The sequence below is a fragment of the Haplochromis burtoni genome, unplaced genomic scaffold (assembly GCF_018398535.1).
Source record: "Haplochromis burtoni strain Fernald_Lab_line unplaced genomic scaffold, NCSU_Asbu1 Contig_25, whole genome shotgun sequence".
Taxonomy (NCBI): Eukaryota; Metazoa; Chordata; class Actinopteri; order Cichliformes; family Cichlidae; genus Haplochromis; species Haplochromis burtoni.
The window spans coordinates 72274-99090 of NW_024582386.1; the positions used below are offsets into that span (position 1 = coordinate 72274).

General features: G+C 40.3%; 1 protein-coding gene and 2 non-coding genes across 3 annotated transcripts; all 3 read right to left on the bottom strand.

Moving 5' to 3' along the window:
* Window positions 1-3930: 3930 nt before the first annotated feature.
* On the bottom strand, window positions 3931-13390 carry clptm1l (CLPTM1 like). The gene is made up of 18 exons (XM_005917582.3): window positions 13104-13390; window positions 11929-12149; window positions 11740-11834; window positions 11337-11526; window positions 11000-11190; window positions 10504-10582; window positions 10144-10261; window positions 9801-9895; window positions 9524-9608; window positions 8845-8948; window positions 8637-8702; window positions 7070-7120; window positions 6901-6983; window positions 6768-6802; window positions 6623-6678; window positions 6397-6441; window positions 5386-5501; window positions 3931-5299 (listed from the first exon to the last, which is right to left on the bottom strand). The coding sequence occupies exons 2-18, from the start codon at window positions 12091-12093 to the stop codon at window positions 5221-5223; spliced, it is 1653 nt and encodes a 550-aa protein (XP_005917644.1). The 5' UTR covers window positions 12094-12149; window positions 13104-13390; the 3' UTR covers window positions 3931-5220.
* A 2034-nt stretch (window positions 13391-15424) lies between these two features.
* trnah-gug lies at window positions 15425-15496 on the bottom strand. The gene has a single exon. It is a non-coding gene; the product is annotated as a tRNA-His (tRNA).
* Window positions 15497-16321: 825 nt separating this feature from the next.
* trnah-gug lies at window positions 16322-16393 on the bottom strand. Its single transcript has one exon. It is a non-coding gene; the product is annotated as a tRNA-His (tRNA).
* Between the last annotated feature and the right edge of the window lie 10424 nt (window positions 16394-26817).

Consider the following 26817-nt stretch of genomic DNA (forward strand, 5'->3'; position numbering starts at 1 on the left):
TAGTAATACGTCGCTGGTAAATATTATACATAAAACAGTTCAAAAATATTTTGTATCTAGTCCCGGTATTATATTCCTACCAGTCTACATATAATGAAACATCAGTGTGTGAGTTATTTAGTTTTTTTTGAATATTTGTCACACGTACATATTTCAGATCATGGGTGGCATGGGGTGGCATGTGCCACCCTAAAACGATCTCCTACCACCTCTCTACCTCTAGCGCCACCCTATGGTTGTGCCAGAGCACATTTTGAATCAACACCGAATGAAGGTGACAGAGGGGGGGAGGCATGGGGTGACATGTGCCAATGGTTCAGCCTCTGGGGTCGCCGCACCTCCAAATCATATGTCTGACTTAAGATGACATAGATACAAGCTGCAGCCACGCTGAGTCTCCTCTTTAACTTGTGTTGAAAGTTCAGACTTCAAACTGTACACCAGTTTGTTTTTATTTGATTGATAGGCCACTAAAACCAGAGTTGTTTTTTTTAACATGCTCTTTCCTGAATACTACCATCATGTTTAGTGTGGAAAAAACAGTAGAAAGGGGCATTTTTTAAGGACAGCATCCAAAAAAGGAAAGAAATGTACCACATTTACTAATAAAATTATTATATGGCATCAAGTGGAAGAGAGGAACGTTTTTGGGAGTGATGGCAGAGAGAGAAAGACACAGAGAGAGCGATATCAATAGTGAATTTGTGACGTTCAGTGTGTTTGGAGTGTAGTTAGTGTGGAGTGTAGTCGTTGTTTTGTTTTGTGTGTCAGTGAGGGTACTAGTGAATATCACAGTAGCTGCCAAAAAGCCACCAAAGGCAGACTACAGTGTAAACACTCTATCCAGGTGGAAAACAGGAGGAGTGATACATCTCCTGCTGTCAGGCCTGCAGGGTCTATCCCTGTAGTGTCTTGTGTTGTGGCTGGAAAAAACTATTTTTTACACTGGCACAAATAATTTGTGGGGCATCTTATTGCGACACCTGATTGTTCTCTCATTTTAGTTTCAGTAGAATTTTTACCCTTGCCCTGTGGCAAATTACACCCTGGACCCCAATAAAACATGAAAAATTAGGACTCTGCAGTCTATTCACACCTACAGGCCAGTGGACACTCTTTCAAGGATGAGGATGTACACATCCTGGACAGGGGGGAACGCTGGTTTGAACGCGGAGTCGAGGAGGCCATTTACGTGAAAAGGGAAAGACCACTTCTGAACCGAGGAGGGGCCTATGGGTCCATCTGTCACATCTTACAATGCTGTGATTGCAGCCATTCCCCAACTCTCTGTGAATGGTACTCATGGCCATTGATCAGTGGTCTTTGATCAGTGGTTGTTGATCAATGGTCATGAGAATTTGCATAATTAAGATTAAGGAACTGACCTCCCGGCCCATTGTTCCTTCAGTGGGCTGGTTTCAGTCATTATGCAAATGTACTGTTTATAAGATTGAAACCTGCAGTCAGCTGAGACTGAAGAAGTCACTTGGATGAGTGACGAAACGTTTCTCCCACAAAACGCTACGTCCAGATGAACAGAATCAACTTTTTGGAGATTTACTTTCCTGGATGATTGAGAATGCATCAAGACCATCTTGGTGTATGTGTAAATTGCGGAGGAATGCAGGAGTACTGTATTTATAGAAACACTTAACTACACTCAGAGACCTTACAGCAGCAGTGTACCACATTGCAGAGAGCTGTACTGTCTTTTCCTCTCCTGCAAGGTTTGTGCACTCTTTTTGATTGTGGTGGTTGTGTGATTGAGCTTTAGGCCATGAATCGATGGCTGGACATATTCCATCAATTACAGCAAGTTGTCCTGGTGCTGAAGCAACAAAGCAGCTCCAGAACATCATACTACCACCACCATGTTTTACTACTGGTATGCCATTTTTCAGAAAAGCTGTGTTAGTTTTATGACAGGTGTAGTGGTTCTGAAAGCTTCCAAAAAACCTCATCAGTCTACAGAATATTTTCCCTAAGGTCTTAGAATCATCAAGTTGTTTTCTTTTTTGCCAAATGTGACTGATACTCTTTTCTTTTTGGTCAACAGTGGTTTTTACCTTGGAACTTCCTCATGGATGCCATTTTTGCCAAGTCTCTTTTGTTACTGTTAAATTATGAACTCTGACCTTAATTGTGCAAATGAGGCTGACAGTTCATTAGTCTTTCTTCCTCTCTTGATGTGATCTTTAAGTCATTTTGGTAGGGCGGCCACTCCTGGGAGGGTTCACCACTGTTCCAAGATTTCTCCATTTGTGGATAAAGGCTCTCAGTGTGGTACACTGGAGTCCCAAAGCTTTAGAAATGGCTTAGTAAGACTGATAGATGCCCAACTTTTGTTCTCTGCCGCTCTTGAGTTTCTTTAGATCGTGACATGATTTGATGTATACTTCACTGTCAGACAGATTCTGTTAGAGTAATTTCTTGATCCAACAGACCTGGTAGTAATTAGGCCTCGATTATCTAACCAAAGTCATTGCACGATTTAGTGTGTGTGCGCGCGAGCGCGCGAGAGAGGTTTTGCTAGATTTTCCCCTTAACAAATGAAATTATCTCTGCATTACTCAGGTTATCTCTGAGCAACATTTCCACTGAACAGTTTACCCCAGCAATAATAACATACCAACTACACGTAACATTTTGTCAGTTATTTTTTAATTTCATCTCAATCAAAAACACAAACATTACAATAAGTAAAACAATTTAAAGGCAAATCTCTGCCAACTCTATTTTTAAGAAACATAAATCCTGTGCAGAACCTTTATATACAGACCTAATATATCATGATATCTGAATGTTAAGTACATTATTTCAATTAAAGTCTTAAAAAAAAAAAAACCCCCAAAAAAACCAAACACCCAAACTAGGGCAAATAAATCAAATTTTGACTGCATAAACTCAGTGTAATAATACTTTGTTTAAACATTTCCATCATCATCTCTCTCACAATGTCAGTGTTTATTCAAAAGATCCGATGTACCATCCATTGTGAACGTACAATGGTAACATTATTCATTCTCACATTTGGCACTAGCAGATTTTCTTGGCCCAGTTATGTAAAAAAAAAGAAAAAAAGAAAAAAGAAAAAGAAGATGGATGGAAAAGACAGTAGGACTGTCAGTGGTACAATGTCATGAAACGGTCAGTACCATTTACAGAGACACAAAACATACAGAACTCAACTTCACAGATTGTGGAACTTTCAAGCTTAAGTGTCTGGAATGTCTTGGGCAATTAATCTTCTCTCCATGGCAACAGATCACAACTTTCTCCTCTGCCTCTAGTGAAATCCTCCTGTCTGGCAAATAAACAGAATTGTGTAACAATCCGCGCTTCTTCAGCAGAACTGAAAAGTGATGCATTCAAATGCATCACTTTTCCAATTTGGATTTCTAAACGTTTACGTTTTAAATCCCATTTTCTTTGATTTTGCCCTCAAATGTTACAGTTTATTCTCATTTTAAAAGCATACTTATGTCGATTTGAAATTTTACATTGTGTGAAATAAGCTATTTAAGCTGCTCTCTCTTTAAGGCTGCCCTCTGTCATGCATACCGTTGTATTTTATTATTTTGGCAACTTTGTTTGCTTTGCGGAAGCAAAAGTAAGCTACTGGAAGCAAACTTAATCACCGTCAATTTATGTATACAGGTCTGCATATCTTCTTGATAAGCTGATATCATCATATTAATAAGGAAGTAGAAAAAAAAAGTCCCGTAAACCGTTTTGTTATGCTTTTGGTGTTTCATTTCTCCCATTCAGAGATTACGTTCAAATGTGTTTATCTAATTATCTCTTACTATGAACATTTACATCATAACAGTGTGTGTGTGTAATAGAAAACGAGCATAACAGGTCCTCTTTACAGCTCAGTCACACTAGAGTAAAAGCAGGACAGCGACTTTCTTGTAACTAGGAGAAGAAAAAAAAAAAAAGACAACAAAAATGTGAATACTTTACATCAACTACATCACTATTCATGGAGGAATTCCCATTTTACACTTGCCGGACTCTGAATGCTAGGGTTTACTGTGAATTTGTAACAGATATCAACAGATCTCTTCATAAGCAGATTGCATGTAATTGCCAACTGGATCCTATTCAGTTGCAAACTGATAGCAGACTGTCTTATTGGCCTTACTGACATTTCGTCGCCGTCTTGCACTAAAGTCACTTTGACTTACAAGTTTACAGAACACCGGCAGAATGGTTTTGGTCGTGCCGTGGCCTCCAACTACTGTTTTCTCTAGTGTGACTGTAGCATTAAACATGACCGTTCTTTGTCACAGAACTAACAAATGCCAACTGTATGCACGTGATCATTTTGGATATAATTTTGTACAGTTTTTTTTTTTTTAAGAGCCAGATTGCCAAGTTATTGAGAAATGCTTAAAAATAATGAACATAATTTCTGATAATTTACATATTCAACAGAGCTAACAATATATCATCTTTAGTTTCTGTATGGCTTACCTTTGCTTATTGCAGCTTTCATATTTTATTCCAATTACCATAAACACCAGCTACCAATTTAGAAATAGTGGCCACTTAAGCACAAAAGCTGCAATTATGACTACGGCCTGATTTTTCTGAGACTGTCTGGAACAATATTATTGAGCTGCCTGAAACATCAGTCAGAATGCTTCATCTCCTTTTTTGTCACAGCACAGTCTTTCTATCCCTGCCATCACACAGCTATCTTGATTTTACTTGAAGGCCGTCTTATCTGGTAGGTATACAACAAGCTCTCAGATGAGCAAAGCAGCTCTTTCTCTGCAGCTCGTAGATATACTACATCTGCCAGCTGTCGGAGGAGGCTGAATCCAACTTGTTCAAAACACGAGCGTAGCATTGTTAAGAATTATAAAGATTCCTTTGTGCATTTAAAACTCTGGAAAAATAAAAACACACTGTCACTGTGTCCCATCACACACACTGTAACTAACCCCCGCCCCACCAAAAAAACCCCCCAAAACAAAACAAGAAGGCCACGTCAGACTGTCAGACGAAGCAGAAGATGATGTTGCCCTTTTAACAATTTTTAACAGGGTGGAAAAAGTCCGAACCGTAAGCACATTTATGTGCCTGGAACATATACAACAAAAATGTACCCCTGACCATTAAACTCATTCCAGTTGATAAAGATGAGTGGACACCAGTGGAAACAAGACAATACCCACAGATTCCAGATCATAAAAGCAAATTCCTCCGAGTCTAGTGACTCTTCCCTTTGGGTTTTTCATCGTACGACACTCCATATTCGTTTACTCTTGTTTTGTCCACAGGGTAGAGCCTGGTGAAAGAAACGGAGAGTTTTAACTCTCAAAAAATGTGCACGTTTTTAACAAATGTGCTACATGTAATGTAGTGTGCATGTACCATCTCTGGTAAAGGTAGATGAGAAACACCACATCATCTCTGAAACAGGCCAGTCTGTGAGACGTTGGCATGGTGATGATGAAGGCAAACACGTCATCGATGAAGGTATTGAATGCCTGTTAACATGAAGGAAGCCCATGAACATTCTCAAAAGATAGATTAAAAAAAAAAGTAGTCATTGTTTGTAGGGGTGATCAGTTATTCTGACAAATTACATCGGCTCTTGAACATTTAAAAAAAAAAAAAAAAGATACACTTTCTTTCAAATTTAGAAGTGAGAGTTCTTTAGTAATTAAATCACTGTCCAACATTATTATATGTAAAGTTAAAAGTTGTAAAAACAGTATGAAAGATGTAGGCCTCAGTCACACCGGCTTAGAGACCAGTCCGTCACTCCCCGGCAATCTCTGGTTGCTAGGGAAATATGTGCATTCTTAGACTGGTTGACAAGTGAAAGAGGGTGCTGCACCAAAAAAGAAAAAGAAAAAAAAAATCTCCTTGTGATTGCCGGTTTAATACTACGATCATCCAATTTGAATTGAGAAAGCCGACTCGTCTGTAAACACTGCTTGATTGCAATCTACTCAGTGAGCACGATAGTAAAAAACATGATGCAAACTGGAAATGCAGAATATTCTCCTTCAAAATAAAAGTGCTGCAAACAACAGCATTCCAAAAGTTCACTTATTTATTTTAGGCAAATTGCCTCGGTTTCTATTTACGTCACAGTTTCTCTACCCTTCGGAGAGAAGTTGGCAAGTGCGTGCAGACAAGTGGACGTCTTCCGTGCAAACTACAGGCGACCGTGCCATCCGCCTTGAGATCAAAACCATTAAAACGGGATTTTTGCAGCACCCTCTTTGTGGCCGATTTTATCTAGTGACTGTCAGCAACCACTCGCAGAACACGCATTTTCCTTAGGTTACCAATCAGTCTCTCAGCCTGTGTTACTGAGGCCTTACCATCAATTTGCTAAACCACTCAGAAAACAACAGGAAATTTATTTTTTACCTTATACATGAAGGCTTTCCAGGGCAAGTGGGCAACAGACTTCAGCTGTTAAATAAAGAACAGAGCTGAATAATCAGTCATGAACACTGTGCTGTTTTGTTATGGTAAATAAACTGCAGTTTGCACACTGTGGCATTTTATTGTTAGGTTGTAATGTGTGCATTTATTACACAGATTGTGTGGGTTACTGATTCTTGTGAATCAGTAACTTCAAAGTAAAACTGACCTTATAGTTGACAAATAGCTGAGGAAGCATGAAGAGGAACCCGAATGCATAAACACCTATAAAGTGAAGAAAAACACATGAGAATTTATTATGACTGTTATGGACAGAAATATTGTGTGCGTGCTAAGAGTATAGAGCACCTTACCGTTCACCAAGCTGTTAATCAGCCACGAGTACCAACTACAACAGAAAGATACACAATCAAAATGAGTGATGACCTGTCAGACTGAGTCAATCAGTATCCCGTTATTGTTACTTACACATACGCAGAGTCCTACCTCTTATATCGTAAAAATATTAGTGCATACACTGCCCCTCCGATACACAGTGGGTAAAGGAGGTATGAGAGATACTTCATGGCCTACAGAAAAACAAAGAAAGAGGCAATCAGCGTAAGTGCTCATATCGCAAAGAAACAACTGATAATTAATTGTCGCGTGCCCTCACCAGGGTATCATATTCTTCCGTTCTCCTCTCAGATTCATCTAACTTTCCAAACTGTAACAGAACAGAAACACTCATTAGCACACTCGAACACACAGAAATTAAGGAAAAATGCCGACAAGGACGATTATAAACTCAAGCGCCTCGATGTAGCGTTTTACATTTATAAGAAAGGATTGTCGTGTTTTCTATTAAGCATGTATTATCCTGCCTACAACGCTGCGTGAACATTTATCTTTTTTATTTATTAACATGGCTTAAGTTCCATTATCTGCTCTGTGCTTTGTCAAAGGACAGTAATTTAATTTAATACAAATATTATTACAGCAGAAAGCACCATAAGAGAATAAAACCAGCAGATAAAAAAGCAGCAGTTAGAGAAAAATGGTACTTTGAGTCAACATGTCAGATAATCTAAGAGCGAGTCGGATGTTCTAGCACAGGCTGTGTAAGACTGGTCTCTACTCCTTAACCCAGAGCCTTCCTGGCATAGGAAATAACTGGATGCGTATATGTTGTACTTTTATTTAAATATATATTTAAACATATGGAATTACAGTGTATAAGGCAAAAAACAGAATGTACAGGTATGACCACCTTTATTCTTTAACATAGCCTGAACTCTTAGGCAAGATTTCTCATAATTTCTTTAAGTCGTTTTCAGATCCGGGCTTCTGGAAAGACATTTAAAGCTCTTAACTGACACTCAATGTTGTGCCCATCTCCTGACATCCTCAGCAAATAACCAGAAATTTGCGATTTGGATTCATCACACCTCAAGACCTTTTCTCCCAAGTTCCCTTAAAACTGGCTTCTTGACAGCAACTGTAGGTACATAATTTTTAGGTCTGCTCCACCTTCTTTTGCCTTTCATTTGGTCAGTTTCCTCAAGTTCTTTAAAGACACTGCACACCATGCTGAGATATGCCAAGCTTCTGGCTTATAGCACTTTGGGAATCACCTTGTTGGTGCAAAAATACAAATTTATTTGAATTTACGTTAAACTGTGCTTGTGGTGTTTTGTATATTCGGCTAAAGACATGACAACAAATGACATGTTTTTGCAACATGCTGCTAGTAAGAAAGCGCCTAAAGATTAAAATTTAAATCGCTTCTTTGCCAAGTTGTCTGTTATGCGTCCACAAAACTGGTTCATCCTCTGAGGTGTCTTTTGCATGCTTGAATGATCGTTGAGCTCAGTGTTGAAAACAAATTAAGATTCATCTGAAAATGTTTTTTTTCCCCCCTTCTGAAATGTTCAGGTTCAGGTTTGGGCTGGACTGAAAAATTAGTGAAAAAGTAGCCAATGTCCAAACTTTCAAAGAGCTCCAAAAAGCCTGGAGAACTGTTGCTCAAGCCTTAAAAAAAAAAATCCAAGTGCAGCTAAAGAGTTGCTAAAGACTTTTATACAACACTGTGTACTGCACAGCATTTTAAAGCAGGCATGCTCAATTTCGTGTGTATAATTGTGTAGCCACCTCCCAAAGGCCCAGTGTATACCAACAAAGACGTAGATACGTGGCTGATAACAGAAAAAAAAGATTACAGATAAAGACACATGCACACATACCAGGAATGTGGGTTTGCCTCCTTTCCAGAAAACTTGAATCTTAAAGGCTTTCTTCACTTTCCAAACCTTAAAAAAAAAAAGAAAAAAGAAAAGAAACATTATTACATATTAGAGATCACGTAATCACCTTTTAATCAAATCTGAAGTGGGAATAAATGGTCATTTTGTGTGTGTTTAAATTCATCTTTAATTGCGCGCGTGTGTTTACTTCAATCATAGAGCCGATCCCTGCAGGTATGAGGACAAGCAGACTGGTCTGCTCGTCAAGCAAATAGAGGAAAATCACTATGGTACTGAAACAGCGCCACAGCACTGAAATAGAAGCAAACAACAGAAAATGTGAGATAGTAAATGGCTCTCCCAAACTGACACTGATGACCGATCATTTGGTTCAGCTCGAGTCTCTTGATAACACTTTATCCCACATGTTTTAAAAGCCTTTTGTGTAATCTTACAACACTGGGAAACATTTGTAGGGTTATACAGTTACACTGTGTTTTTTGTTGTTTTTTCTCAGCTGCCACTTCTCTAAAAACCCATAAATCAGAGGTCCCACAGTGCCGGTTCTGTGGATCTGTCACTGCAAAGCCAAAATGATTCAAAAACTATTAAGGTACAAGCGCTCTCTCTTATAGTCCTTGTGGGTGAAATATTGCTGGCCAACCAGCAGATTCAGAATATGAAAAAAATATTGTAGATTCACCTGTTCTGCACATTTGTCAAAGCCTTATTACAGGGTGACATTCACACACTCTACTAGGAGCAGTTTATTTAGCCACTAACCACAAATGTATTCATGGTGATTCTTTATGCCCATATAAACTGTATAAACTGGATTTTGAAGGGGTATGGTGAGAAGGTGAAACAGTGCCGTGAAGCTAACAAACCTGCTTTGCTGGACATTCCCACCATACTTTTCTTCTGCTTCCAGAAGCTGATGTCATTTTTGAAGGCCAGGAAGTCAAAGAGGAGCTGAAAGAGCATTCAGAGTTAAGACTGGCGTCTTTATTTGACCTTAAAATGACCCAGTTAGGTGACTTATTACCCCAAGCTTTACTTATATGTGATATTTTGTAACGATAAAAATGTTTCCTACTGTGAACTAAAATGAACAGCTCACTTAAGGATTCAAAGTACACTCTAAAAGTCTGCAGCCACACTCACGTGGAAAGCCGCTACAAAGAAAGTCAGGGCCAGGAAATACAGGTTGGTATCCACGAAGATCCCTTTAATCTCATCAGCATCCTTCTCTGTGAACCCTGCAAAAACAGATACAGAAAACCGCACTGCATTTAGGTGTGTAGACATGATGAGGAAACCTGGCTGAAGCTCGATCTGAAGGATGCAGATAGACTAAATGCACCGCACTGTGCAATCATACATCACTTATAGTAGGAGGTGAACTTCAAACTTTGCGTTCGCACAGGATGCTCGATCAGGTAATGTCTAGAAAAGTTCAGGGCTGCAGTGAACGTGTGAAGTTAAGCAAGCAGGAAGATTAGCATACCGAACTGCTGCAGGGAGTAAACGGCGTCTTGCATGTGGATCCAGAATCGAAGTCTGCCCAGAGAGATTGAGTCGTAGGAGATGATCAGAGGAAGTTCTGTAGTGGTACTGTTGATCTCCTACACACAAAAACATGGGAAAAAATTTATTTTTTTCAACGTTTCCTATAACGTGCTTCTCAGCCATGCATTCACTAACACATCATTATTGTGGCCTCATAAACTCATTGTCCTCTAACCAGGTTCCGTGAGCAAATACAATGAATAGAAAAAAAGCATTGCATTTGAAAATCTGCCACTGGGACTACCTGACAGGGAGTTGCAGTCTGTTGCATAATATTTATTTAAAATCGAAAACTTACCACGAGGTCCTTGACCCGGTTGCTGAGCTCATCAACAAACAGCAGAGGTAGATACACCACCTTCTTCCCATTCTGAAACCTGGAACACATACAGATAAAACATTTTATGGAACTCTTTGATCGTCACGACAAGCCTGTAATCCGTTAAAAGTACAGCTAGTACAGCTCAAAGCATCCTTTCTTTTTCTCGCCTCCACTATTGAAATGCTCTTTATGTCGGCATCGGTCATGGCCCACTTCACCGGTTGCGGCTGAATCAGAAAACAACTGCCTGGATTAGAATAGGCACTTTTTAACCCTTTACATGCCACACCCTTTTTGGCTATTTCTAGGTCTTGGCTAATAAATTAAAGTGGCTGGGCCTTAGGTTAGAGCTCCCAAACTGTGGACCTCTTTTAAACCTCTTCTTTAAAAACAACAACAACAAAAAAAACAACAACTTGGATATCTATTTCCTCTCATAGTGCCGTTTGTGTTTGTGTAGCCGCCATCTTACACTCTGAGGTATCTGTGGACATCATTTGGGAGGTATTCTCTGTCAAAGAGGAAGTGGTCACCGACAATGTTGACAGTGAGGCGGGAGCGCCAGTGTGAAACTGGATGGTCTGACACAGAGGTGGCTCCAGCTCTGGCTCCGCCCCCTGTCGCTGCATCATGCAGCTTCTTCTGCTGGCCTTCTTTCTGACCCTGCGCGAGTGCAAAGGCAGGATAGGAGTTTAGTGATCTGATTAAAGCTTGATAAAACAGCACAATTCTTCTGCATATCTGAGGATCTTTTTAAAGAAAAACTACATAGCTGTTAACTTTCTGTGTGTTGACTTTCAGTATGGTACCTTTGTTTTATCTTCCCCAGATATCAGAGAGATTTCAGGCGGTTTAGGGACCATGTACGTGGTGAGCTGAGCAACCAAGTGAACTTGTCGTGGATCGTGCCACGGATCGTGGGCAGCTTGATGGACAAATATTAGTGCGTATAGAGTTCCATTATTACGGGTTTTCTTAGGTAGGGAGACGTTGATTGTCCTGTGGGAAACATGGAAAAGAAAGAAACGAAATTTAAAACAGAACTTAAAAAAGAAATCCGTTTTTCAGAATGCTTCAATCAAATCTCCGTGTAACATCGTGTCATACCACAAGGGGCTGCGCATTCAATTCAGTGTCTGTTTTTATCTCATAGGTTTTACTTCTGTTAAGATAATAAATGTGAATCTCTTAACCCCTCCCCAAACAACCAACCTTTCAAACTTGCTGTTGACATCAAAGTTCTCCTCTTTGTGGATCAGAGTATGGCCTCCTTCTGCGTTCGACCGCAGTGTGGTGTAGATGCTCAGCTAAAGAACAAAGACGAACATGTCAGGCATCCGCATCAAAGAGAGAAACCAGACTCATGCATGACCGGTGCGACCATCCTTGCTCACAACTGACCTGCAGTTTGGGGTTCCCAGCCAGGAAGGGTGTGATGCAGTTGGCACCTTTGGGGTTGTTGCAGGGTTTGGTGTACACGATCCCGTACATCACCCAGCAGGTGTGGAGCACATAGACCACAAACACCCCCACGATCAGGGTGGTGAACGATGTTTTCAGAAACATGATGCTTGCGTCGTTTCCTCGTCTCCCTCGGCTAACTGAGCGGCAGGGCCATATGTCTGCAAATGAGGCATTGCATTCGATTTAAGTATGAAGCTCAAAACTCAACTAATTTTAAACGCCAATTAGGGATCAGACAATTGTCTCAATCACCCGACTTGTCACTTGTCTCAGATTAGTCTTAGAAAGAAAAAATAAATTAAGATAAAGAGTTTATTTGCCAATCGTTTTAATGAATATGGGATACAGCTGGTCAGGAACAGTTGCCAAAACTTGCTCTTCCAGTTTTATCCCGGTTGTACCACACAAACAAGTAGGGTTGCCAACCGTCCCTTGAAAAACAGAATCGTTCCGTATTTAGAAACAAAAGTATTGAGCTGAAAAGGGACGCACTTTGTCAAAAGGTTAAAAAAAATAATTTCACACACCAAAAAAAAAGAGCTAAAAAAAATTCCTCACACTGGGAAGGGTGAAGACAATCGGGTCGCCCAGCCCTGGCCATGAGGTGTCCCTTATTTATTTTTCAGGGAGTTGGCAACCCTACAAACAAGTCATTAGCAGGATGAAAGGAGGCCCTCATATTTAGAGAGATTAAATGGCAGGTGATGTAGTGAACTGATCTGATACTGTCTGGAAAAATATATAGTACTACACATCTAAATAACAGAATCATTGTTAGCACACTGGAGACTCAGGTCTCCTACAGATTGTTTGGTTTACTTCTGCGTCAAGTTGCAGTAAACACCCGCACACCTGTTTTTTTTACTGATGGTACAAGCATCAAACTGTCTGCTGCTCAGGCACTCTGAAGCTCTTTAACCAACTCAAACTATGATACACCTGCTGTCAGTTTTTCCCATATGGTCGGATCTGCATTTGCTTTTTCTGTGTGGGGATGATGTGCTACCTTGAACCCACAGCTTTAGTGACGCTAATCCTGAACGAATTCTGTTTCACTTTGCTTTCAAGTCACATAAAATAAGTAAACCCCCCATATTAACGTTACACATTACCGGTGTTTAAACTGGCAGGCTGTCGGTGACAGGACGCTCTCAGCTGGCTCACTGACTGCCCATCCGTCCATCCACTTTACAAACCCCGTCAGGCGACTCAAAGCGACCGCATCGCTTCTTCAGAACCGCGTAGTGCTTTCGCCTGAAGACATCTGCTGGACTCTGGGCTCGGTTCTGCTTTTAAGAAGAAAAGAAAGAGCTATATCCAGAAATGACTAACTGAAAGCGTGAGGTGGCTCTACATTTCCGCCATTCGCTTCCTTGTTAGTTTCTCCAGCGAGATTTGGGGAAGTGATGCCGCGAGATTTGACGTCATTGGCGCACTTGGAGCGGGAATAAATATCAATATCTCGTTTGAAATTATTTATCTACTTATTTAAAGGAAAAAAAAAAAATCAAGAAATCATCATTTTATTTGATGTAATTCCATAATTTGTATTCAGTGAATCTTGATCTTTCATGGAAAGTTGTCATTTTATTACAGATATTTATTTATTGTGCTTTTCTAGTTACAAAACCCTAACCACAGTTCACTACTCCATGGTCAAATAGGAAACTGCAGGTGTCTGAGAAATATTTTGAAGGAAGAAAAATATTTTTGGCTCCATGCACTGATATGTTTTACTCATGAGAGTTAAAATTCTTAAAGTCTTTATTAAACGCCCGAGAGAGTAACCTTGAACATCCGGGTATCTGATGAATCTCCGACCCCACTTTCTTGTACTCACTTGGAGCCCAAAACGAGGAATTTCTGACTAGTACCTTTATTTTTTGACTTCCGTTATCACTGTTTTTGTTTAAATGTTAGAACAATGTGTTTTTGTTTTAAGTTTTGGTGGCCCCAAAGCTATAAAAAGAGCTAAGAGCAAAGTCCATGAACAGCAGCTTATTGCCAAGTTAATATGCAGTGTTACTGTTCTTTGAGGTCATTGCATGGTGCACCTTATGTAGTTTTGTCTTCAGTTATGAGTTATTTATGGCTAAAAAATCCTTGCACTCAGCAATTTTGGTTCCACAACAGGGAGTCCAATGGTAAAGAGCTGCATTCTTAAAAGCAAGCTGAAAGACACGTACTCACTTGGAGCCCTGGCTCACTGACTGCCCATCCGTCCATCCACTTTACAAACCCTGTCAGGCGACTTTCTGGGACTCTCCACCATTTGACCTCAGAACTGAAGAAGCTTCTCGGATGAGAGGTGAAACGTCTTCAAGTAACTTAAAGAAGTCCAGACGCTTTTCTTTGCAAGCTCCTTTGACTACAATGACCTGGATGACTGAGAACCTTCACAGACATACTCGTACAGATGTTACATTTGTAGATCCTTGCACAATATACCTTGTGCATTAATCCAACATCTTATTTTTTTTTTTTCATGAGTTATACCCACCCACTTTCATTTATGAAAGTTAATTTGAAAATGAAAAGTTTTCCTTTAAGATGCAGAAGTTTCACATCCCATGAATAAACCAGCTACTCTCTGAAATGTGTATAAAGCTTTTTCCTGAAGGCAGATATTACAAATGTTAGCCATTATTCTCAAAATCTAAAAGTGCACTTCAAATTCAAGATTATTATAATGACTTCCAAACATCAAATCTACTAGGGTAAACAAAAAAAAAAGACATTCACAAGTTTGGATGTCTTTGTTTTACATTTCAGAATTTACCACCTAGTCTGAATTCCTTATTGATGAACATCCATCTCATTTCTTTGTTTCATAACCAAGATGCAAAGAAATGTGGCATTGACAAAATACTCCTGCTGATGATGTTAAGGATGTTAGAGAACAGTGGTGTGAAATTATCATTTACTGAACAACATTTCTATGATACAGTGGCACAAGTAACTGGTGATAATTTAAGTTTTTCACTCAGTTCTTGACTATGTTGAATCATTCTCTGCAAACTATTACTGTAGAATGTGTTTTAAAAGCATCTGCTTCGAGGGCCACAGTTACACTAACTGATGTGCATTTTAACACAAGTAGTGTTCATGTAGAGTAGGTACATAGTCCACGGAAATTAGTTAAATATTTATCCCTAGCTGTGTACTTTTTTGTGAAATTGGCTCAAGGGTATCACTGTCTCAGTGTCGACCTTTTATTCTTTTAAGTTGTCTAGTAATGTGTTTTAAAGGTCTCTTAACACCAAGTTGGTGTATTTTCCCCCCAAATCTTCTAGTATTAATATTTCACACTATTTTTGATGTACTAACGTTAACGCCTATTAAAGTTTTAACACAACTAAAAAACTTTCGCACAGACAATAAAGCAGGAGTAATAGCGGACGCAACTAAAACAGGCATTGGAGACTTTAGGAATTGCCGTGACCCGGATTCGAACCGGGGTTGCTGCGGCCACAACGCAGAGTACTAACCACTATACGATCACGGCTTGCGACTGTCCGAGGTACTTTCGGGAACCTTATCATCCACTAACAATGCAATCAATACATGGGTTTCAACACATAAACTAATAAGAATCTTTCAATCTTTCATTAATGCTCACGGATGTTAACGTGCATCAATAATTAAAGTTACAAGAAAAAAAATGATGCCGTTGTGTCTGCATCAGTCTGCTCGTCCTTTCCAATGAACGTAACATTTCCATAATAATAAAATCAACTGAACCAAAACTTGCTTTCATAAAACCTCTTTCTCTCGTTTAGCTCCTTATATAGCGCTAAACACTATCAACTATTTGAGTGTCCATATAATGTTTCTACATCTACAAGAATAAGCGAGAAAATGTAAGTTAAAGTCTAAATCTCGCACTATTTTTTTTAATCTAGAGAAAAGGCCAATCTAGATTTTTTTGATACTGCGCAAGCCTTTATATAGTTTATATAGGCACTGCAGAGAGGTCATTCCTGTTTTACTTCTTTGAAGTCCTTTCCACTGCTTGGGGCGCATGCGTAGTTGGTGCATTTCGGCACAAAATCTCTTACATCGGATTCTAGTGAGATTCGTGCCCTCACTGCCTGCCTGCTGATGAAATTTACATCTCTCGAACCCAAGCAGAACCGAGCGGGTATAAAAAAGCATTCACAATTAAGAAATGGTACTGTCAGCAAAGATCGCCCTTTTGCACTGCTCACGGGTGCATTTCGAACATTTGGATGACATTTTACTGTGCTCTGCAGTAGTAGAAAGTATACAAACATCCCCTGCTTTCAGCAGTGCGCACTCTTTATCTTTTCTTGGGAAATGAGAGAAAAACTGCCGTGACCCGGATTCGAACCGGGGTTGCTGCGGCCACAACGCAGAGTACTAACCACTATACGATCACGGCTTATTTGGCCGTCACGGAGAAAAAACACGGCATGACATATTTGTCCTCCAAATAAGACTTTAAAAAACACAAATTACAGTTTTTTACAGACGCTAGGACACATTTCTCAATACTTAGGTCACTTTTGCAAAACTCCTCACACAGTGAGCACAACAGAACTCTATGTGGGCTAAACTGAGGACCAGTTATCATTGTTTTGGCACAAAATGCATTCAATGACTACATCTCTCAAATTTCATGAATTATCTTCTCACTCAGACACAACAACTGCCAAAAATCTTTGTACGTACAGGACATTTTGCATGTGCTTACATACTGTTTTCAAAACTGTTAAACTCATGGCCAAAACAATAACACAATGCAAAACTTAAAAAGACAGCAAAATGCAACAGCAATATCTTATTGAAACATATTTTAAATCTAAAAATGCAGTTTAACCAGCCACAGCTGATTCTCATTGTAGATGAACATCTACACAGGTGTTACTCCTTCAATTGTTCAACTCCTTCAATTCTGGCAGCCAGAAGATTCTTTCCTAGGTGTGTTGCCCTAGATGACATAAGATGTGATGTGGATGAGAACCTGTGGCCAAATGGAGAAGACCGAGTAGAGTAGCATTACTATTGTATGTGTATCAGTGGATGGTGTGCATACAAATTCTTGTATTTTGGGATTACTTAGTGCAAAAAAATAAAAATACATAAACAAATATTAACGAATTCTGCATGATGTCTGATTCATTCCAGTAACATATATTGAAATTATAAACAGAGATGTGTCCTTGTTTTACACAAGAAAACACTGTGTAATGCTACATGTTGTTAGTGTTTTTTAGGTCATTGTTTTGTGGGTGACAAAGTGTGTTTGTCGGCTGTCAACCTTTGCTAGTGTTCTGGAAGAATGAGTTTATTTGAGACCTGAATGAAGTGTTTTGGTAGTTGTAGTGCATTTTGAATGTGAGATGAACTGCTTTGCCAAGCTGACGGTCAGTTAGGAGGATTGTGTGAAGAGTTTTGCAAAAGTGACCTAAGTATTGGGAAATGTGTCCTAGCGTCTGCAAAAAACTGTAATTCTGCACCTGTATTACTTTCTGTGTGCAGTCTTTGACCTGATTCTTCATGTCCACCCTGTCAGAGGACGTGTCCAGTGGGGAAATGGCTTCAAATTGACACAATCTTCAGCATCTCTCAGTTGCTGGCATTGTTTTGTGTGAGCCTCTTGCTGTGAAGAGAAGATATGAATTTCCTTTTCCATAGAGAGTCTGCAGTGACTGGGCTGTACTCATTCTCCCGCTTCCATTGTTACCATTCTACAAAAAAAGATCGGGTTTATCAAAGTTGCTTGAATTGCATATGAAATTACTTCTTGTCCTCCTCCTCATCCACTGCATCTTACCAGCACTCTTCCTCCTGTGCCACTCGGATTGTTTTCATCCGTTTGGAAATTGAACTTCAACTCAGCTGTGTTGCCTTTGCACTCTGAGCAGGCTTCTTTTGGTTTCAAGACCTCAAAAGAACAACTGTGGGCAATTTCGCATCTTTGTGTAAAAGCAATAGAATTTATTTTACAGCTTGTGTTGGTGAAACTGACATCTATGCATGCGGAGCGTGGTAATATTTCTGACAATGAAGGGACTGATTTAAACAACAGAGCTAGGACACAAAGAATTTATTTAGCTTTAGTCAAATATCCCTGCCACTACTTTGCCCCATCTCGGCAAACAATGTAGGGACACGCACCATACATTTTTCCTCACAGTTGTTGCCCACCTGGATCCCAAGCATCCCTGACCCAACTGGCCCAATTAAAACAGATATAAAACTGAGCTAGGGCCTGTTTATTGTAAGACTGTCTTCTCATTATCATGCAGAACTAACTGATTAACTCCCTAAACGCTAGGAAATCTTTTCCTGGATTTCTGTTCATTAAAACAGAGTTCATGCACCATTTACTTTAATTACATTTTCCACATGTGAGAATTTCACAGAGGTTGTGTGCTAAACAGTCAGAGCGAGAATGGTACCCTTGTCAGTGCAGGCTCATGGAGGGTTGCCTGAGGGTGAAACAATTCGAAAGCTAGCACCAATTTATCTTACATAACCTCAGGCAGGCAAAATACAAAAGCGATAAGTGATTTTATTTTTTCCTTCATGCCTTCGGTGTACCTCTGAAATAGTCTTAGTGCTCTGATGTAGCCATTTGTTTTTTGCCTTTTCTTTGACCAATTCTACAAAGGCCGCTGTGACATCTACCCTGTTTGTCTCTAAATGAGTTCATGATCCCTACACTGTAATAATAAATGGGGTCAGGCTCCCTTATGATCAAGCTCTCCTGAATGTAACTTCATAAAATCAGGGTCTTATGAAGTCCTTGGCCCTCTTGGAAATTTCCTTCATCGCATGCACTACAGTCTCAGTCCTTGGCCCTTTGCAGTTAGCCTGAAGTATCTGCTGTGTAAATAGAGGATTACAATTTGTCTGAGAGGCCCTCTAACCTCATCAGGATATTGTATGTGGAATATATGAATTCTGAAAGTGCTCTGTGGGCAAATTTCCCAGCTGAACATCACTTCATAAATCTTCAGCTGGATATAATTAGACTTCCTGTATCCAGTGTGACCCTCACCTCATCTGCGGTGCATCTCTCCTCAGCTGAACTCTCTGTACACCAATGACTGCGCCTCTTGCTTGCGGCCTGCCACTTGGGTTACATTTGAAGTTATAAAAGATGACGTGTTAGATCACAGACTCCGTTGCACAAGACTTTGGTTGAATTAGTAACAGGTATTGTTACTAGTTCAACCCTTTACTAGAAGCTCTCCCCTTAATGATCTATGCACTTGGTGAATTGCTAAGTTTGAGTTTAGTGGCCAGGAATTAGACCCCAAAGATCTGTTACTTTCATGTTGTTTGGACGGGCTGTTAGACCCAATAAAAACGTGTAATGCTTCTCCACAAGATTTGACATTCACTGTGACATGAACAGTCTAAAAAAATCAATGCCCACAACTTAGTCCTTCTGCAAATTAAGTATTTATTTAAGCATTTAATCTCAAAGCTTGTTGCAATGGATTGTCCCAGAATTGAACTGAGACTGAGGTCAAAACTCTACCTCAGTCTGATACAACAGTAAAATGTTGCATCAGTGCACCTTTATTAATAATCTAACTGATAATACTTTAATCTACTTTTCTTACCAGCCTATCTGCATCATGGCATTCCTGGAGCATATACCCATCATAAAGACAGGTTGCCACCTCATTGCGAGGCACTCAAAATAATGTTTCACTTTTATTTAATTTTTCTCTTTAATACAAGTCTTCTACTTGACAGAGTATTATTGCGGTCTTAGAGAAAATATAAAATAAAGTATCTAAATGCTTACACCTGTGATGGAATCTAATATTTGGTGTTTCATCATTTAGTTTTATTTTGGGGACTCACTATTTTATTTTCTGACTGGTGCTCTGTAAAAAAGCGTGCTTGAACAGAAGCGATCTGTTTTACAACAAGTTTCCCAGAGTAATGAAATACTTAGTGTGTGTTTCTGAGCCTCTGGGTGGAACAGTATGTCAGGCGCCATTTAAAATATATGACCGCGAGGGCAGAACTTTTCCCCTGATGCATTCCACACCCATTTACTTGTCAGATGTGATTAAAAGGCTTCAGCCTATCCCCTACCAGTGATCTACTTGTTCTCTTCCCTCAGGAAGTCTGAGTTACATTATCTAAATTGCTAAATTTCTTGTCCGCTGTAAGTCAGAGAGCAGGCAGTGGCAGGTTCTTCTTACTGTTCCTGCGCCTCACTTTGAGACTAACGGTCACACAGACTTTTTGCTCTCAGGGCCTCCAAACTGTGAAGTACTCCATCTGGAAGTTTTAAACCCACAGGCTTCAAGGCTTTTAAATCACTTTTCCTCTAAGTTTCGTTCATGAATATAAAGCCTTGTGTTAATTCCACACGTTGCCTCAGCACTTGTGTGTAATTCGTTTTCCTGAATATAGCGATTGTGCACTTTGTTCATTACTTTATATTGTTTATTCCATTATAGCAACAGGCAAAAGCGTTTAAAGTCAGACCATTTAAATAGTATCAAAACTCCACATTCTGAGTATCTGACAAATGGACAAATGGGCGGAGAATTTATTTAAAAAATGCACTGTAACATTATTTTTAAGGTAAGAACCAAATTTTTGTACGATTTTCAGATTTACTTTGAACATTGTCATACATGTTTGTAACGACCTCAGTGGCAGTAGTTTCATATTCCACCACTCAGTGGCGCAACTGCATCACATACAAAAATAAATAAATAAATAAAAAATAGAAGGATTCAGTTGTGTCATTAACCATTCTGAATCCCCCCTCTTTCTCGGTTTCTTTCCGTACGTATGTCTGTCTCTCTGTCCTTCCTCGATACTCTGCTATGATCCATAATCACCACTCCATGTGTCTCCATCAGCATCCATCATTCTTTATGGAGTTTCGCAGTCGGGGCTCAGAGCAGTAGAAATCTAAAGAGAGAAAAAGACAGCCTTCCAGTCAGGGGCAGAGAGAAGGTTACTCAGCAGTCTATTTCCAAGTGACCTCCCAGATAGAAAGAATGTGTCCCTGTCCACACGTTTTCAATTGCCAGGCATGGGGGATATTAACGAGATCCCTTTTGCTCTCCAGTCAGGAGAGCTTCTCTCCCACCCCCACCCCTGCCCAGACCGACTCCCTGGTATTTGAGTAAACTGACTTTTAACAAATGCAAAACTCCAGAAAGAGAGCAAATTTCCTTTCTTTTCTTGAGCCAAGCATTTGCAAAACATTTGGTCATTTCAACACAAAAGAGGGACTTCGCGTTGTCTCCAAATACATGAAGAGGCAGGTGTGTACCGACTCTGAGAACAGCAATCTAGGTGCTTCAGAGACAAGTGGGATTCAGCATCGCTCTGCTTTAAGCATACCTGTATGTGTCACGGCGCAACAAAGACTTTATATGCAGCGCAACACTGCACAAGCAAAAGAAGGTATGCACTGATAATATCACTGCTGTCTAACATGATGACAGAGATAGCCTTGTTGTATTGTGCAAAGCATGTTAGGAAGTGTAGCTGCATTTGAATGCATGTCCTGTTCTAAAGGATTCAGAGTACCGCTAAGAGGAAAGCTCAGAAACTGATGCATTTTTATTTAATCTGTGATCTAAGAAATTGAATGTATTGGATTTCTGGACTCTTCTCTCTTATTGTGATGATTTTATGCCATTCTGACATAGGTGTCCATGACTTACGGTGTATATTTGTTTGCTATGGCTTCATTCAGACATGATAGGACTCTCAAGTATGCGCCGTGTCATAGCTGCAGAATCTTCTCATACAGCCTGCATTATTGACACATAATAACAACAACCTCTGTTCGTGTTCAAACCTCAAATAATAGCCTCAAAGAATTCCCCAATAAACAGCTTTGAAAGGAGAAGTTAATTATAGAGTATTTCTTGAAAAATGCACTCTTCTCAACATGTCCACATTGTTGAAAGTTGAACTTTGAGAAGATTGATGTATTCTTGCTGCTTATTAGCCCAGAACTGCATCATCCTGTGCACGATTTGGGGAGGTGAACAGAGCACTTCCTACAAGACACAGTGGGTCCTGCCGAGTGCGCAGGTGCATTAACGTATCTCCCTGTGACACGTACATTGTAAGAGATAAGGTTGAAAATCATTGGAGTGCTCCTTTAGGCAAGACAGCGAGCATCAGTCAAGCTGTTCAGTGCCAAACACTGGTGGCTGTGGTCGTAGGCCGTTGAGCTGCAGCTCTCGGCTGTGAGCGAGCGTGGCCATGTGAGTTTTTTTTTTTGATGCAGTGGTGTTGCTGAAAATGAGCGAGTATGCTCACTCAACCTTTTCTGGGTCAATAACACTAAAAAAGCCACCAGTCTCCCTCCTCTCGTCTCAATCAAAGCTATTGCGTTAGTAATTTAGAGCGGGCGTAAAAGGAAAATAACTTGCCTCATTTAAATGCTAATTTGTCTTCAGCTGAAGATTCTGCACAACGGCTACAGGTTGGCAGAATATGGGAAATATTGTGCGAGTGCTCATAGATCAGACACAAAGACAGTTTTCCAACCGCGTTCCCCCCATTAAAATCTTTTATTTCTTCATGCATCTTTTGTGGCTCAGCAGCGCTGCATAAATACACATGAACCAGTGATCCGCACTGCTGCAGTGACTGAAAATCATTAGCGATGCTTCTGTTCTCAATCACATTCTCTCTGCCAGTGGTGACAGTCTTCTTGAAATAGTGACCCACCCCTCCCCCTCGCTACTGCTGGTGGGCAGCACTGTAACAAATCATACATGCTTTAACATAAACTCTGGGAAGCGGAAAACTTTGAGTATACTTCAGATTGTGTCTGGCCATGTGAGGGGTTTGACAGCCTGTGTTTGGTGCTCACATCCTATAAACCAGGTGTGTCAAACATAAGGCCCCAGGGCCCAGAATCGTCCTGGTGAAAACTCCAATCTGTCTCACTGGATGGCTTTGGAAAATGTGAAGGAGGATATAAATTTTGGACTTTTAACTATATTTTCTTGAGATTTATAGCTTTTCCTGCTAATAAAGATCCCCCTCATGGTCATTCACAATGCACCAAAGAATTAAATGATAGATTTCTGTAATTTTACATATTTTCTTCTTACAATTTAAGCCTAAGGACTCATGTTGACAAATTTCATTCATTTACTACAGCTGTATTTCTTTATTGTGCAGAAAAACCTAGACAAACTGTTGAAATTGTGCTTTGTTGGCTTATATTAAGATATCTCATATAGTAAAAATGTAGTTAAACTTCAGTTTTACTGGTCTGTACATATAAGATCAAGATGGGCAGTATGTGACCTGCGATGTAAAATGAGTTGACATCACTGCTATATACATTTGACCCTCTATGACCCCCCAACATCCAACATGAAATTGAAGTTGTGTGCCTCGTGTGTATAATACTTTCAGGGTTTCTGCCAGGCCTAAATTTACCTCCATGGCCATAAACATAAAAAAAAATAATATTTTTTTGCTTAGAAAAGCATCTATGAAAAAAGAAAAACATAAACACAGGGAAATCCTATGACTTAACACTATTTGTCCTCACTTATTCAGCTGTTATCCATCCTCAGATGTTTACCAATTACAGTAGGCTTAATTGTTCACTGCTCCACCTCTCTCTACACACCAGCAGTTGTGTGTGTATTGCGCCCACACAATGTGCTTACACACGGCCCACATACCACAATGAATGACGGCCCTTTGGTGGCCCAGACCTGGTTTGCCAGTGGTGGCCCACACATGGGCCAGCACAAGGCCAGTTTCAGACACCCTGGTCGTCCTGTGCTGGCCCATGTGTGGATTACCTCTGGCAAACCTGATCTGGGCCACCAAAGGGCTGTTATTCATTGCGGTATGTGGGCCATCTGTAGGTGGTGTGCCAGTTCTGGGCCAGTTGTAGACACTCTGCTGGCCCAGAACAGTTTCAGCTCTGGCCCCAGATGTCAGCATAATGTGTACCTTAATCAAGCCATGCAATAACAACATGTGCCGGAACATGCAAAACAGTGCAAAAGTAACATGCCCGAAACTCTGTTCAGACAGTGAATGGACTGATTTTTATATAGCGCTTTTCTACTCTCCCAGATTACTCAAAGTGCCGACTTGATACCAGATCCTGGCCAGACCTGCTTGCTATGTGGGCACTAACACACACAAAGACACAGTTACTTTACCAACTGACCCCTGAGCTCCCAAGTGTCCCTCAAACCTCATTCAGGGATCCACTCCTCTACTTCAATGTCACTCCCTGAAAGCTCACTGTCCTCACTTTCTGAGGACAGAAAGTGCACATTCCCTTGGTTTCCTTGCATAAAAGGTTTTTACATCCATGTCCTGTAATTATGAGTAGATTGTAAAGTAAAAAACATTGACTATGATCATATAAATGCACACAAACACATCTCTACACACATATGCAAATGCATTATATTGCCTGAAAAAAATTGGGCTAACTGCGCAGTGTTGCCTTGAGGCAACGAATGAAGATTGAGTTTTACTGTATAAATAAATTTAAAAAAGCAGAACAAACAATCAAATATGCTTCTTAACATATTCATGCACATAAAAGTATTTTTTAAATATACAGTTATTTCACTATAAACATGTAAAATAGTGATCTTTATCTTGCCTCCTAATGGAGATGTCTCTCATGTAGTGCAGCTTGCAGAAACGGGTCCTGCCCCCCCCAAATGAAAGTCACACCACCTTCAACTCATCATTTTATTGGAAAGAGATGTGCCTGGTAGCATTATTTGAAAAAAAAAAGTTTGTTTTTTTTAAAGGGCCAGTGTAAGGCATGAAAATGTGGTTTGTTGCCTCAGGACATCACTGCTATATACATTTGACCCTCTATGACCCCCCAACATCCAACATGAAATTGAAGTTGTGTGCCTCCTGTGTATGATACTTTCGGGGTTTCTGCCAGGCCTAAATTTACCTCCATGGCCATAAACATAAAAAATATATATTATTTTTTTGCTTAGAAAAAAGAAAAACATAAACACAGGGAAATCCTATGACTTTGTCCTCACTTATTCAGCTGTTATCCATCCTCAGATGTTTACCAATTACAGTAGGCTTAATCGTTCACTGCTCCACCTCTCTCTACACACCAGCAGCTGCGTCTGTAAAGTATAAATCAGCTCCGTTCTTCTAAGTTTGCCACTCTGTACATGGTATTGCTGGTGGATGGTGATACATTAACACCCTCAGCAGCACTTTTTGGCAAAAGCCCAGATTTACATTGGCTGTGATTTCAATTGGTGCCTTAAAACCACAGGTTGTAGCAGTTTGAAAAAAAAAAAGTAAATTAAGCCCGCAACTGCTTTTGGGAGAACATTGATCCACTTAGCTGCACAGTGACCTGTTCAAATGCCCAGACGAATAAAGCACTCCTCTTACTCATTCATAGAAACTGTCTATTTATATTCACACCATCCAGTCCCTATAAAAATGGAGTGAATACCTTTATTCTTTGCACAAAAGTCATTTTTAGCTGGTGCCAGTCTCCCTTGTCACAAATTTGATTTGTAAGCTCATCTTCATGTACAAATGGAAGATTTCTGGATTGCCTTTTTTGCTCTTTGCAGACCTGAACTTTGAGAATACCCGGGGGTGTTTTGTGGTCAGGTCTTAAGGCATCTGGGATGAGAGTCAGCACCTTTAAGCTTGAGGAACCTCTCCTAGTGCGTCTGAAATGGTAGATTGCTCCCTGCAGTTTAAGAGTGAGCTGCTGCCCCAGGTAAACAAGTTTTAGTATCTTGGGGTCTTGTTCATAGGTGACGGTAAAACGAAGCACGAGATGGACAGGCAGATTGGCACCGTGTAAGCAGTGATGCGGACGTTGTACCAAACCGTGACGGCGAAGCAGGAGCTGAGCTGGAAGGGAAAGCTTTCAATTTACCACTCGATCTCCGTTCCAGCCCTCAGCTATGCCCGTGTACTTTGGGCAGTGACTGAAAAAATAAGACTGTCAGTTGAGGTGGCTCAGTCATCTGATCGGGATGTCTCCTGGGCACTGTGCATTTGAGGTGTTTTTTTTTGGCCCATGCAACCGGCAGGAGACCTCAAGCTTGACCCGGAACACGCGGGAGAGATTATGTATCTCATCTGGCCTTTGATTGCTTCCCGATCCCCCAGGAAGAGCAAGAAAACCTTGCTGTGGACAGAGATATCAGAGCTACCTCACCACTGCAACTTGACCTCAAAAAGTGATAGAAATGGATACTTTAGAACCCCCCCCACACACACGCACACACACACAAACAACAAAAACAGATAATTCCGCTCTTTAAATACTACCTTCTTTTTTGTTTGATTTTCTCCTGATTTCAGTCATTTCTTTTTATCCCATCCTTCTCTTTCTGGACCAGTTTCCTCAGTTTCCATTGCTTCTCTCTTTTGCTACTGTATTGTGTCCCAGTAACCAAGCAACACACAGATGCTCTTCGAAAATTTCTCTTTTGTTCTCTAACCCTGCCACTCACCCACAGTCCCTCATACTTTTTCTCTTTAATTTCTGCCATCTCTGCCTCTTTGCCCCGCTCCCTCGCCGTCTATCTGAATCTTTAACCTCTTTCAATCTGTCTCTCTGTATCACCCTTTATCTCTGTCACTCCCAGTCTCTCCCGCTCCATTCTTCTCATTCTTTTTGTCGGTCTGCAGCCACCTCTTTGTGATTGAGTGACTTGAAAAGTTAGTTGGATGCCCTTCTACTGTCCTCCAAGGTTAATCACACACACACACACACACACACACACACACACACACACACATGCACTGACCTCTATATGATTTCTTTGGCTCTTTGAGGCAATGAAATGATGTATACAT

What these genes read in the sequence shown, in the direction of transcription:
- clptm1l (XM_005917582.3), bottom strand. Translation starts at nt 12,093, where the DNA reads ATGTTTCTGAAAACATCGTTCACCACCCTGATCGTGGGGGTGTTTGTG. An exon ending in TTACTCCCTGCAGCAGTTCG is followed by an intron (nt 9,896 to 10,143) that starts GTATGCTAATCT and finishes CTGTTTTTGCAG; the next exon opens with GGTTCACAGAGAAGGATGCT. An exon ending in CGGAAGAATATGATACCCTG is followed by an intron (nt 6,984 to 7,069) that starts GTGAGGGCACGC and finishes GTTTTTCTGTAG; the next exon opens with GCCATGAAGTATCTCTCATA.